Genomic DNA, 14926 nt, shown 5'->3' on the forward strand with positions numbered 1-14926 from the left:
TCAAATCTTTCTTATTTACCCTATTTAATCTTGACACAAACAGTGTGTGTGTGTGTGTGTGTGTGATACAAAGAGTTAGGGGAGGGGGTGGCAAACACATTAAATCAGTCATTTTCCATTTACATGTTCATTATACTAATTAGGGCCAGTAGAAAAAGTGTTGTGCTCCAACAATAATTACAAATATTTTTCCAGTATATTTTCTAACTGTGAAACCAGGTCAATTTGACCTGCAACATAACAAGAGGGTTAAGGTCAGGGTTAGGTTAATGAGGTGTAAGCTACTGAACTTAAGGTCCAGATCTAAAGTCAGGGTTATTTATTATTTATTCTAATATTAATGAGTTTGTGTTAGTCTAAAACAAACTACTCTACTGTATGTGACTGTGCAACTGTACCCATTGAGTTTGTTAATTTCTTAGCTAGAAAAAAAAAGATGCTACATTTTTTAAAGGCAGATTGTGAGAGGATAGGGGGTTCCATACAAAGAGATCCAAAAGATAAGAGTGCATTTAAATGATGACATCACTGACCTGTCATAATATATTTAATATTTTGTGTGATAGCATCTTCAGTGGCTTTCAGTTTGTCTGATTAGGACACTGACTTGCGTCTGTTTGCCTGAAGCACTTACAGTTACTGCACATTTTAACACACATGGACACACACACACAGACACACACACACACGCATGACAAGCTGAACATGTGTATTAAAGGACAAACAGACAGACAGGGAGGTGGAGCTTCATTCCTGCAGACTAGCAATCACTCTGGAGACCCCTGTCCTTATACGCTCTCACATACACACACACACACACACACACACACACACACACACACACACACACACATTTTCCCTTAGACACATATGCTCTCACAAAATGAGATGAACCAAGGCAGATGTGACTAGATGTGACTTACACACTCATACTGCTGTAGCACTGTTAATCGAAATGGAATTTTATTTAATCGAGGTAATACCAAAATATATACCAAAAATATATATCTTTAATTCTTTGAAAATTTGTGGCACAATAAAAGAGCCTATAACCTACAGTCTGAGAACTACCGTTTCTACAAAGGGTTCTCTGGAAATGAAGAGAACAGCTGATGTAATTCATAGGCAATGTAGTGTTGCATCTACCAAGGACTTCAAAGTCCAGGAATGGAAGAAGAACCACAGAAGAACCACAGAAGAACCAGTTTTGTAAAAGTGATGTAAGTGTGAAGAGATATGTATAATATAAAATGTGTATAATTTAAAAGATGTTTAAAATTAAAGAAGCAAACTGCAGGTGTCAAACATGCCTTGCCTGATCGATTGTGATTTGAATCAGTGATCAATCATATTGGTTCAGTTTGTTTTCTGAAGCTTTACCTTTAAATTAGATTCACACACTGGTTTATTTCTGAGCTACTGATTTCTGCTCTCAATCAATAGCTTGTTTTTCTCACATGCACTCTTCCTTCTTATGTCTCCTCTTATGCGTTCTTTGTGTGTGTTTGTGTGCAATGACACAAATTCCTCGTCCTGACTGGCTCCAACTCCGAAAGGGGGCTGACCCGAAAATAAAGCTGCAGTCTTCCCTCATTTGTCTCTCCCTTTCTCTCTCTCTCTCTTTTTTCTAGTGCCCTTACACACATACATCTGTCCACTTAAGTCCAGATCCACATCAGTCTTTCCTTGAACCAGAGCTCGCAGAAATCAATCAGTTCCAGGAAATACACCACGCAGAGAACATTTGACTGATGGTAGCTGTGCGCTGAAACATCTCTCCTTTAAAGCGATTGTTTGGCCAGTATACCCCTCTTACCCTTAACACTGAATCTGTACCCCACCAATTAGCGCAGTGTAAACTGTACACCTAAACCTTTATGGATATGGATATTACATTTGTAATACATGTAATCTGAAGGTACAGGGTGCTTTAAACATAAGTCAAGTGTCTTTTACAGCTTACTGTTGCTACACTTGCTACACTAGCTAATATATCATATTATTTTTACATTAATGTTTGAATCTATTCAAAGGCTCAAGCCTGCACCACCTTTTTTTTGATCAATTTGAAATTACAAACCTAAAGTACCTATATTCCTGAAGTAAAGCGCAAATGAATAAATTATATATTTATAAGCATGTGTTTTAAGATGCATCATCTGAATGTTTTTATTGTCCTCGTACCATTAGCATTGATGCTAATGCATTTTGTTTATTTGCTGACTCATTGCTAAAAACTCAACCCTGTTACTCGATTAAGCCACGATTAGCAATGAAGCATTGCAAAATAAAAAAAATAGATACACTGATCAGCCATAACATTTTTACCACTGACAGGTGATGTGGGATATATTAGGCAGCAAGTGGACAGTCAGGAGGTATGTTAAAGGCAGGGAAAATGGACAAGCAGAAGAATCTGAGAAACTTGTACAAGGGCCACATTTTGATTGGCTAGGCAACTGGGTCAGAGCATCTCCAAAACATCAGGCAGGTCTTGTGGGGTGTTCCCAGCAGTTACCAGAAGTGGTCCAAGAAAGGACAACTGGCAAACCAGGGACAGGGTCATGGGCACCCAAGGTCCATTGCTGTAACTTACAGGGCTTAAAGCATCTGTTGCTAACACCTTGGTGTCAGATGCCACAGGACACCATCAGAGGCGGGACCTATACTCACTATTAGGCAGTAAGGGCTAATGTAAGGGCTAAATAGCATCCCAATGGAAACACCCTCATACACTTGCCTCAATCATTTATTTATACAATTAAACCAAAATACAGCTAATATTCTTGCTTAGATTCTGGTGATGCTACATACTAGTGAAGATGCTACTTCTACTGTTTTAGCTATGCTAATGCACTTTAGCCTATCTTTATAGATAACGTCTATTAGAGATTAGTCCATACGGTTCAAGGAGTGTGTGATGATTAAGGCAAGTAGCTGGCATCATGCTAACCTAGCATTATCTGTTCCAATTACATGTTAGATACAGCAGCCTAAACATCAGAACTAAAGGAGAAAGACCTTAAACACTTCTTTGCTGATCCACTACTTTAGATTTTTGGACAAATTATTGCTGTAACTCTGCAATAAATATCAGACAGATACCAAATTCGTAATGGTGGAAGGGGGGCTGACTTTTCCAAACGTGGATTTTGTAGATAGATAAAAAAATAGATACATCGATCATCCATAACATTATCACGACTGACAGCTGACGCGGGATACATTAGGCAAACATGTCCAAGTGGATTCTGGCTTGTGGATTGGATTACATTCTCAAATCACAAGATCCCACTGGCTCAATCTCAACTTTCATCATCACAATCATATGCAGACCCTAAAATCCAATCAGGATTCCCCCCTGCATTTACTATGTGTGCATGTGTGTGTGTGTGTGTGTGTGTGTGTGCGTGTGTTTGGGGTTGGGGAGGGGGGGGGGGGGGGGGTTGGTATGGGAATTGTGAATGGTGCAGACGGACTGAGGTATAATGTTTCTAAATTTACTCAGGCTGACCCTAGAGGAGCTTCATTCTTTCTCTGAGCGTCTTTGGAGATTAATACAGTACAATATTAATAAAGCCTACGGTCAGTCAGAACCATTGTTTAAAGCTCTTTATCATGACACTAGGTGTGTTATTGTCTGTTAAACTGTATGAATATAAAGGAATATATAAGCACAAATAAACATGATTTTTTTTGGTCTTGTGAGAAACATAATTTCCTTGCTTTTTCCAAATAAATGAGGGAATGTGTTCAAAATGCAGTTCACTCCCCAGTTCAATTGGAACCAGACACAGAAACTAAGCTCTGTTTACATTCATCATAGTTTTCATCCTACAGCAGCTTTCACGCCAGCTCCTTTCACATTACAGACACACTGCATATCAATCCAAAAAAAAAAAAACATCCTGTTTATTTGTAATGGATAACGAGAGGTTGCAAATGGTCATGAGACATTCGCCCTTCCAACACTGGTAGCACTGTGGGATAAGGGGAGTCATATGTAGTGGGTGGGAACGACTAAAATGGGGTTGGAAATTGTATTTGTTTCTTTTTTTAAGTTCTTTAGTAAAGGGAATGTCTCTATATAGAAACATGACAACTCAAAGAGCCCCATGGATGCTAAAATTGTCCCTTATAGGACCTTCAAAAACAGCTCCACTATTGTTATGAGTCAGTCCCTTTTTGCTTAGAGTGTGATTTAAGGGCCATGTTGTACCTTTGATAGTACATTTCTATTGTTTGTAGCTGTGTGTGTGTGTGTGTGGGAAGGGGGGGGGGGGGTACCTGCACAGTGTCTTTTTTTCTTACAGTGTAAAGAGGTACATTTCAGTCCTGAGTTTTAAGGTTGGAGTATTGGAATAACTGTTTGAACTGTTCAGAGATTTGTGAGCATTGCTGTGAGGATTTGATTGCATTCAGCAACAAGAGCATTAGTGGGGTCAGGGTGTTGAATGATCACCACAGTCCTATTCTATTGGAAATACTTCACTTCTTCTACTGTGACTATACAAGCTGTGTGTGAGTGCATTTGCACATCTGGCCCAGCAATGAAATTGAAGTAGATGAATTATTAATATTATTATATTAATATTATTATTTATAAAGTCATCAAAATATGTCATTCAACATTCCCAAACCTTTGCATAAGACTGGTAGAATAGTCAGTTTTTCAACTTCTTCAAGATGTGTTGGAAGCAGGAAAAATGGAAAAGCATGACAATCTCAGCCACTTTAACAAGAGTAAATTGTGATGGCTGGACGAATGAGTCAGAGCATCTCCAAAACATCAGGCAGGTCTTGCAGTGGTCAGTACCTACCAAAAATGGTCTGAGGAAAGACCAATGAACCAGCAACTATGACCCTAATGCCAGGGAAACGAGAACAGGGTCATGGGTGCACAAGACTCTGGTCAGATCCCACCAAGAGCTACTGTAGAACAAACTGCTGGCTATGATAGAAGGGTGTCTGAATACTCAGTGCATCACAGCTTTATGAGTATGGTGCTGCATAGCCGAAGACCGGTCAGATTGCCCATGAGTATCCGCCACAGACACAACATAAAATAAGCATGTCAGCATCAGAAATAAACCACAGAGAAATGTAAGGAGGTGGCTTGGTTTGATAAATCACACATTATTTTCCTTTACATCATCTGGACATCTCGGTGGGAGTGCATTCTCCACCTGGGGTAGAGGTACCAGGATGGACTATGGGAAGAAGGCAAGCCACGGGAGGTAGTGTGATGCACTGGGCAATGTTCTGCTCAGATATCTTGGGTCCTGGTGTTTCTTTACACATAGCACCTACCTAAGCACTGCTGCAGATCTGTAGGACAACAATATTTGCTAATGGCAGTAGCATCCCTCAGCAGGATAATGCATCCTGCCTCACCACACATGATATTCAGGATTGGTTTGAGGAACATAACAAAGACTTAAAGGTGTTAAAATGGCCTCCAAATTCCCTAGATCTCAATGCGAGCGAGCATCTGTGGGATGTGCTGAACGAACAAGTCTGAACAATGGAGGCCCCACATCGCAATTTACAGGACATCAGAGGTCTTGCGGAGTACATGTCTCATCTGGTCAGATCTGGTATATGGTATATATATATATACCATTTAGCCATAACATTGTGATATATATATATAGACCCAGATAATACATATACATTCTCTTTTTATTAAAGTTAAATGTTATTTTCTGTAGATGCATCTGTGTTGCATCTGTAAAAATGATAACTTGCAAGCTAATAAAAATAACTAGTACACACTAGTAGGAAAACAGATAGGTCATCTGTTTTAATGTAGATACAATGCTTCTAGCAGCACACACACACGCACACACATCCATACATCCCCTAAGGTTAAACTGCATGCTGTTCAGATGAATATAGTGCGCACACACACTTAATTAAACACTGTAAGTCACACACGCAAGCATTTGGCTCACACACACTGCTGCACAAACATGCCCGTATAAGCAAATTCTCTGATTTATGCATCTTTGTCTTTCTTATTAACATGCGCACGCATACACACTCACACACACTCAAGAAACCCTATAGATTACAGTGTTGTGACTCAGCAGTGAATATATATTGACAGACTAAAACGAGTGCACAGATATCTATTACAGACACATACACCCACACACACATTAAAGGTGCTGTAAACGATTTCAATCCAATACACTTTTTGCACAATTCAGCAAATGCTTCCTCGTGGTTCGCTAGCTCTCTGGTCTGTTTGCGTGCTTGAAAAAAGAGTTCGTTCTCAGCCCTGGATCTGTAAATGGGGAAACAAGCAAAGTGGCTTAGGTTAAACCTCACTGCAGTAGTCCAGCCAATCAGCCACAGGGAGTGCTAGTGCTCGTGCACAGGGCGGGGGAAGGGGAGGGGCATGTGCTATGCTTTACGAACTACACACATTGTAAAGGAAAAATGGCTAGGAAACTGCCAAAAAGGAAAATATCTGCTGAACAAAAATTTCTTAGATCAGGCAAGGGAGAAGACCCATGTAAATATTAGTCAGGCACTTGGATGGTGGAGAGACCTGCAAATGTTGAAAGGCATGAAAAGGGATGGGGTCCTAATTTTGCAGTTTCTCAGTGTTTTGTTCTGTCCCATTTACAAACTGTTTTGCTTAGAAGCAGAAATTGTAGCAACAGTTTCCTAACCCACAACTTAGCTAATGTTTACCCAGCTAAAGCTAAGTGCTGGCCATGATGTTGCTCTCTCTCTCTAACGTTATATCATGGTGTTTGATCGTACAACATTTGTGAAAGGTTTTATGGCCATAAAGATTTGGGGGGCAAAGCTTCTGAAGGAGTACTGAAGGGAGTGTTTGTTTGACTGTTGAGTTCAAATATCAACCGTTATGCTCCAGAATCACATACAGAGCCTTTAATATTAGTGGGAACTGGTACACAAATGTGGGGCATAAACAAAATATTTCATATTCACAAAAAAATAATTATATGCATTATGAACAGTATTACCGTTTATTCCAGGCATGGCCACACTAGAGAAACCCTTTTCCATCATTCTTTTTTGGATTTTGGTTTTAGCGATATCTCTAGCATAAAAGTCTTTTTGTGATATTTGGATGTTGTTATTTTTTTTCTCTAGAAAACCCGCTAGTGTCTCTTTAAGTAAAGAGAACTTCTGCCACTTTTTTCCATTTCTAACAACTGACTGAAACCTGCTCACACGACTGCTATTAAAAAGTCGTTCCAGTTAGTGTAATCTGAATGTGACTAGTTGATTCCTCTGTCAGATCCTAACTTGATAGGTGGGCCTTCATTTGTGCTGGTGAAGTCCCAACCAATGGGAGAGCTTGTTTAGCTCTGTTAACCCAGAAAAAGGTCTGTTGCCACCAAAAGGATAATAAATAAGGCTGGCACTGTAGTACTTTTACAGTTACAACACAAGGATCAGTCCATAAATCAGACCAAAAATAAACTAATCTAAAATTAGAGATCAGTATTTATTTATTCCCAGAAACCATTAGTCATTCTCTGAAGGCCTACAAGGCCCTCAAGGTTCCCCACTGGTATACCAAAACCACAGAAACAACTCTCAGCGTCTCTGGGTTAATATGGCCTTGATTCCAATAAATGCTGTATGTCTGATGTAATTAGATACACACACACAATTGGCCTCCTTGGCCGACAAGAATAAACAAATCTAACAGATTTTCCAGGCCTTTATGCAGACTAGAGCCAATAAATACCTTATCATCACACACACACACACACACACACACACACTCAGAAAGAATAGAAGCTGTATGTGTCAGGACGATTAAAGATCACTGCTGGCAGACAAACTGCAAGTGCGTCTGTGTGTGTATGTGTGTGTGTGTGGGGGGCAGATGAACGATAGCGGGCCTTTTATTCATCTGTTCTTTCATTCACTCATTTATTCGTTCCACTGCTCTGCCACTATCGCTCCTCAGACGCTTGATCATCGCTCAAAGAAACGAGGCGAGGGGAAAACACAGATTAGGACACACACGCACATACACTTCAGTGCCTTCCAAATGAACATCAAGGCCTTCTTCTGAAATTAAAAGCAGAACGAAAGATCTGAAAGCAATTCGTTGGGATTTCCCATACAACTCTTTCTGCCTGCTTCTGTTCTTCTGTTTGCTTTATCCACACCTATGTGCCAGTACATAGCCTATTTACATCTGTCTGTGTGTATTTCTGCTGATTGTGTTACGTAAAAAACGATTCACGCTCCCCGTTTGGCTTCACCGCAACTTCTTGTCAGGAAGCTTGTTAGCAGCCTGATATGTGTGTGTTTACCCGTTCAGACATTTCATTTGTGCTGTTTAGCTGCAGAGATGTGATCATTCACTGAACATTCTGTTATACAGTTTCCCCATATACCCCAAATGTAGTGACTCAGGCCAAGACATGTGTAGTGTCTTAAGTTTTGCTTCTTTAGTTCTCGAAGCTAATGTAGCTAACAAGTAATAGAAATTTAGTTAGCATCTAATTAGCACTGTACAAACTGGGCACCTCAGCCTATGATGTGTGGAGTTATTTAGTAATCACTAATAGACGTGTTTATGTGGTTTCTGACACTGTAAGACACACTGTTATCTATAAACATGGACTAAGAGGAATAGGTGGTCATGTGTTGGTTAGAGGAATATGTGGTCATGTGTTGGTTAGAGGAATAGGTGGTCATGTGTTGGTTAGAGGAATATGTGGCCATGTGTTGGTTAGAGGAATAGGTGGTCATGTGTTGGTTAGAGGAATATGTGGCCATGTGTTGGTTAGAGGAATAGGTGGTCATGTGTTGGTTAGAGGAATATGTGGCCATGTGTTGGTTAGAGAAATATGTGGTCATGTGTTGGTTAGAGGAATAGGTGGTCATGTGTTGGTTAGAGGAATAGGTGGTCATGTGTTGGTTAGAGGAATATGTGGCCATGTGTTGGTTAGAGGAATAGGTGGTCATGTGTTGGTTAGAGGAATATGTGGTCATGTGTTGGTTAGAGGAATATGTGGCCATGTGTTGGTTAGAGGAATAGGTGGTCAGGTTGGTTAGAGGAATATGTGGCCATGTGTTGGTTAGAGGAATATGTGGTCATGTGTTGGTTAGAGGAATAGTTAGCAATGTAGCCTTTAATTTTGCACCGCAGTTCTCTGGATTAGACTTTATCATCCAGGGACGTCTTTAGTAGATTAGCCTACCGCTATCTGCCTGTGTGTGTCCTGCATTATTACGATGTCATTATGTTGTCATTAGTATGTCATTATGCTACATTGCTAAATAGAAAATGACATTAACATAGTGCTTTTTCCTCTCTCTCACAGAGACACACTGTAATTATGCAATTAAGCTGCCCAGACTTATTTCTAAAGAAATCCATACAAGGCTTTGGCATTTGGTGAGCACACATACACTAACACACACAAACACACAGGCAGGGAGAGAGAGAGAGAGAGAGAGAGAGAGAGAGAGAGAGAGAGAGAGAGAAAGAGAGAGAGAGAGAGAGAAAGAGAGAGAGAGGGGACATAATGTCCTTGGTTTGAACTACCTAGAGTTCAGGCTAATAAAACCAATACATACAAACATACACACACACACAACATTTCAGTTTCCATATTCATGTACGTATATAAATATCTATCTGAATCATTTGTCAGAATATACGTGTGAGTGTGTGTGTGTCACAGAGCTTTGCTAGGGTAGACAATACTCATCAATCGACCAATTTTAAAAAGCCTGCATTGCCACCTCCTCTCCTCTCCACCTCTCTTTTCTCGTTGTCTCTGTCTGTCTTGCTATTTCCTCGTTCCCACTCTCTCTTGTCCCCCTTTCTCTCTCTATTCCTCACAGTCTACCTCTCTACAGTGTCTCTCTACCAGTTCTTTCTTTCCCACTGTCTTCTCCCCTCTTCCCTCTTAGTCTACCTCTTTTCTTTTCTACAGTATCTCTCTCTCTCTGCCTCTTCTCTTTCCCACTCTCTTCTCCCCTCATTCTCTCTCTCTCTCTCTCTCTCTCTCTCTCTCTCTCTCTCTCTCTCTCATCCTTAATCCCTGTAATGCAGTTTATTGATTACTTATAATTAACTCATTCTTAAACTAACCAGCAGTGCAGAGAGAGCATGTGTGTGTGGGTGTATGCGCCTGTGTGTGTGTGTGTGCCTGTGTGTTGGTGGGGTTGTGTTATTCAGCATCCACAACCCAAACCAGTAATGTATTAAAACAGTGTGTTTGTGGAAAGTATTGACAGCATATAATTTGTAGTTTGTAGGAGGACACACAGCGTACACTGCACACACACACACTGTGTACACACAATGCGTACGCAGTGTCTGTACATAAGATTACAGTCTAGCCTTCATAAATCACCTCAACATACACACACGCAGTATATTCCCATAAAAGTACACAAATGCACCCGTACCATCTTTGTTCATAAACATTCTTACAGTAGTGTAATTCTTTATATGTCCCATAGATTACTCTCTCTCTCTCTCTCTCTCTCTCTCTCTCTCTCACACACACACACACACACACACACAGACAGTCATGCACAGAACATTAGTGCCAGATTGAATGTAATACTGCAGTATATTCATTGGAGAATGTATGCTTTGATAGTGTGTGGAATGATGTATGTCTCTGCAAGTGTGTGTGTGTGTGTGTGTGTGTGTGTGTTTTCCATTAGAGAATAAACGGGTGGTGTGTGGCTATGTGTGTGTTCTTGTTCTAATAGACATCTTGTTATCTTTACGGATCAGGTACACAGCAAATGCACCAGTGTAAGATCAACAATGGGGGTGTTAAATCTAACAGTGCGTGTGTTGATTCAACAATGGCAAAATTGCTTCAACATCTGTGAGAAAACAGTGGGCACACAGGGGTCCTGCAGAAAGGGGTTAAGATGAGTACCATATTTAGCATATTGCCGATGTCATGTGAAACTCCCTATGTCAAAATGGCAATTTCACAGGTTTAGGAAAAACTTGATGTACAATGAAAGTGCATGTAAAACGAGTGTGTTTCTATTGGTCAATTTAACATTAATGTCATTTTGATTCAATTTAAAGGACAACTGCCAGATTCACATAGTCAAAGTCAAAAAGTGAAAAAATGATATTTAGAGATATACAAGTATTCATATCCACAAATGTGCATGTATCTCTGTTTGTGATATATACTAATACAATGGCGTAATACAATGCATTCGGAAAGTCTTCAGACACTTTTTTTTTATGGTGAGGCCTTGTGCCTCACCTATCGGTCTTTACTTAATACCCCCTAATGACAAAGTGAAAACAGAAATGTAGAAATGTACATTTTGCATTGAGTTTTCAGACCCTTTATTATGACACTTGAAATTTAGCTCTGGGGGCATCCCATGTCTCTCGAACATTATTGAGATGTTTCTACACCTTGATTGAAGTCCACCTGTGGTAAATTCCATTGGTCGGACATGATTTGGAAAGACACACACCTGTCTATATAAGGTCTCACAGCTGACAATGCATATCAGAGAAAAAAAAACAAGCAATGAGGAGAAAATAACTGCCTGTAGAGTTCAGAGACAGGATCATCTGGAGGCACAGATCTGGAGAACGATACAAAAAATATGTCCGCAGCACTGAAGGTTTCTAAGACCACAATGGACTTCATAATTCTTAAATGGAAGTTTGGAACAACCAGGACCCTGCCTAGGTCTCCCTCCCCCACCAAACCAAGTAATCAGGGGAGAAGGGCGTTGATAAGGGAACCAAAAACCCAATGGTCACTCGAGCTGAGCTTGAAAGATTCTGTTTGCAGATGGGAGAAACATCCAGAATGTCAACCATCACTGCAGCACTCCACCAATCTGGGCTTTATGGCAGAGTGGCTAGGCAGAAGCTTCTTCTCTGTTAAAGACGGTCTAACAAAACCAAGGTTGATTTTGTTGGCCTCAAGTCTGAGCATCACCTGCCAAATACCATCCCTACAGTAAAGCATGGTGGTGGCAGAATCATGCTGTGGGGGTATTTTTCAGAGGCTGGGACAGGGAGACTGGTCAGGGTTGAGGAAAAGCTGAATGGAGCAAAGTATAGAGATATTCTGAATGAAAACCTGATCCAGAGAGCTTGGAAGGGGTTCACCTTCCAACAATGACAATGACCCTAAGCACTTGCTGACAAATATACTTAAGTACCAAGTAAAGGGTCTGGATTATTAAATCGATACAATATTTTAGTTTTTCCTTTCAATAATTTCTAAAAAAAGAAATTATTATTAATTTATTAGTAAAAAGAATTCTAAAATTCTGTTTTCAGTATGTCATTATGGGATATTGAATGCAGAATAATAGGGAAATTCAATAACAAAATAAAATAAAGATGGTAAGATATGGGCAAAAGTACTGGGACACATTGCACCAACAGGAGCTTTTATGACATCCCATTTTAAATCCATAGGCATTAATATGGAATTGGTCCCCCTTTGCAGCTCTAACAGCAGGTTTGGAAATCTGCTGTTATTGGGTCAGCAGAGCATTGGGGACTTTTCTGCACTATGCTCCTCAGCACTCAGAGAGAGAGAGAGAGAGAGAGAGAGAGAGAGAGAGAGAGATGTGTGCATGTCTATATATGATACACCATGGTGTAATAGACAGATAAATAAATACATAGATAAGTCTATATGTTCATATGTTTGTATGTGTATATGTTTGATACACCAAAAAAATGTGTGTGTGTGTGTGCAGATACTCAGGTCCTACCTGCCGATCATAGTGGAGTGCTGTTGAACAGCAGCCTCCAGCAGTCTTTCCAATATTGTCCACTCCCCCATGGCTGCCTTCCTCCCGTCTCCTTCACACACACTCCTGCTGCTGCGCGCCTCCGTGCCGAACGACCACCGCAACGACCCACGCTGGGGTCAGTACCTCTGACCTCTGACCTGAGACCGCACAAACGTCTCCCTGAGTGCCCCCCAGCTCGGCCCTGGTGTGTGCAGGCGTACAAGTGTGTGTGTGTTGCCTTGGATTTGTGCTAATGCAGCTTCTATAGCAAAAGGGCTAATGCTAACAAAGTCATTCATACACACTCTCTCACACACCACACACACACTCTCGCTCTCTCCTCCTCTATCCCTCCTTTATTGTTATCTCTGTGGGCCTCTGCAGCCACAAAGCTGACAGTCACAAAGGTTACACTCTAACAGTCTCACATCCACACACATCCACACATACACTCACACCCTCAGAACTCTCTCTAACTGTGTCTCATACACACACTCGCTTTCTTTGCCTCTCCATTGCTTCTTCTCTTCTAGCTTCTCTCTCTCCTCTTTGCATCACTGCACCTGTCTTGCCGCTTCCCTCACGCACACACAGACACATGCACACCCCCAACAGCAGCAATGCACCTATCTGACCCCTCCTCCCTCACCCTCACACACACACTCACTGCAGAGTCCTTCTGTCCATCAGTTGCAGCGAACACACACCACTCACACACACACACGCCGATGCAGCTTTCTGGATCTCATAGCACAGACACACACTTTCACACACTAAAGCTACAGCAGCAGCAGCAGCAGTGGGTTGCCTCGGTTACGTCCGGATGTGCAAGGATGCTGTTGCCATGACCGCAGCAGAGGGACCGCTTCACCTCTCCGCTGTCTGTCCGGCTATCCTTCCCTTCTTCTCTCCTTCACTCGCTCCACGCGGCGGTGTGTGAGTGTGCGCGCGCGCGTGTGTGGTGCTGCACTGCTGAGCCTGCTCACACCTCTTTCTTCCTCCTCTCCTCTTCCTCCGCTCAGCTCCTCCTCTCTCTTTCGTCTGCTCACACGAGTGCTGGCGCGCTCTCTCTCTCTCTCTCTGCTGTCACACTCTGTAAGCGTGCCACTCTTTTCCTCCCTCTTTCTTCTATCTCCTCCCCATCTTTATATACACACACACACACACACACACATATATATATATATATATATATATATATATATATATGTGTGTGTGTGTGTGTATCCTATCTGTTCTAAATATAATGTCTCTCTCTCATCTTATATATATATATATATATATATATATATATATATATATATATATATATATATATATATATAGACTGAACATGAATAGCACACTGTTGGATGATTCCTCACTCTGTGTGCATGTGTGCGTGTTGCTTTCTCTATTTTAAACACATGGCTCTCTCTCTGTCTCTCTCACAGTTTTTTTCCTGTCAAACGGATTACAGGGAAAAAACATGCTCTCTCTCTCTCTCTCTCTCTCTCTCTCTCTCTCTCTCTCACACACACACACACACACACACACACATACACACACTGTTTCCCCCATTTCTGTATTTAGCATCATTTTTTTTGCCCTGCTACGAAATACCATATCATCACTTTCCCTGATTTTTACAATCTACCCCCCCCCTTCTGTGTTTTATGATATTGAACACTGCATCTGTTTGATTGATATTGCTCTCTTCATCACAGTGTCACAGCGAGGGAGTTGGTGATGGAGAGGGAGGGAGAGGTATAGGGAGTGGAAAAGAGAGGTAGAGAGAGAGATAGACAGAGAGGGGGAGAGAGAGAGAGAGAGAGAGAGAGAGAGAGAGAGAGAGAGAGAGAGGGAGGAAAAGAGAGGGGGAAATAGTGGGAGAGAAAGTGAGGGAGAGAGGAAGAGAAAGAGAGAGGGGGAGAGAGAGAGGAAGAGGGAGAGAGTAAATAATAATGAATAAAATAGTGCAGGTCTGTTTGATATTCAGGTTCAGGTTGTTTTCTGTGTTTTCATTGTCATGGTAACGCCATGTGGACTGTAATTACATTAGTCCTGTACTGAACACACACACACACACACACACACCGTCTATGCCCCTTCCCCAACCCCCGTTGTTCTGCATGAGTGGCAGTGCTGAGAAACAGTTAATCACAAGGCAGCGATGTCATTA

General features: G+C 41.3%; 1 protein-coding gene across 1 annotated transcript in view; it reads right to left on the reverse strand.

Moving 5' to 3' along the window:
* The window catches only part of gjd1a (gap junction protein delta 1a), a 28544-nt gene extending 14757 nt beyond the window's left edge, over positions 1 to 13787 (reverse strand). Inside the window, exon 1 of the mRNA XM_072675651.1 lies at positions 12745 to 13787. Within this exon, the coding sequence (XP_072531752.1) occupies positions 12745 to 12815 (71 nt within the window). The 5' untranslated portion in view covers positions 12816 to 13787. The remainder of the gene's footprint in view (positions 1 to 12744) is intronic.
* Positions 13788 to 14926: the final 1139 nt, after the last annotated feature.

The sequence above is a fragment of the Salminus brasiliensis genome, chromosome 1 (genome assembly GCF_030463535.1).
Source record: "Salminus brasiliensis chromosome 1, fSalBra1.hap2, whole genome shotgun sequence".
Taxonomy (NCBI): Eukaryota; Metazoa; Chordata; class Actinopteri; order Characiformes; family Bryconidae; genus Salminus; species Salminus brasiliensis.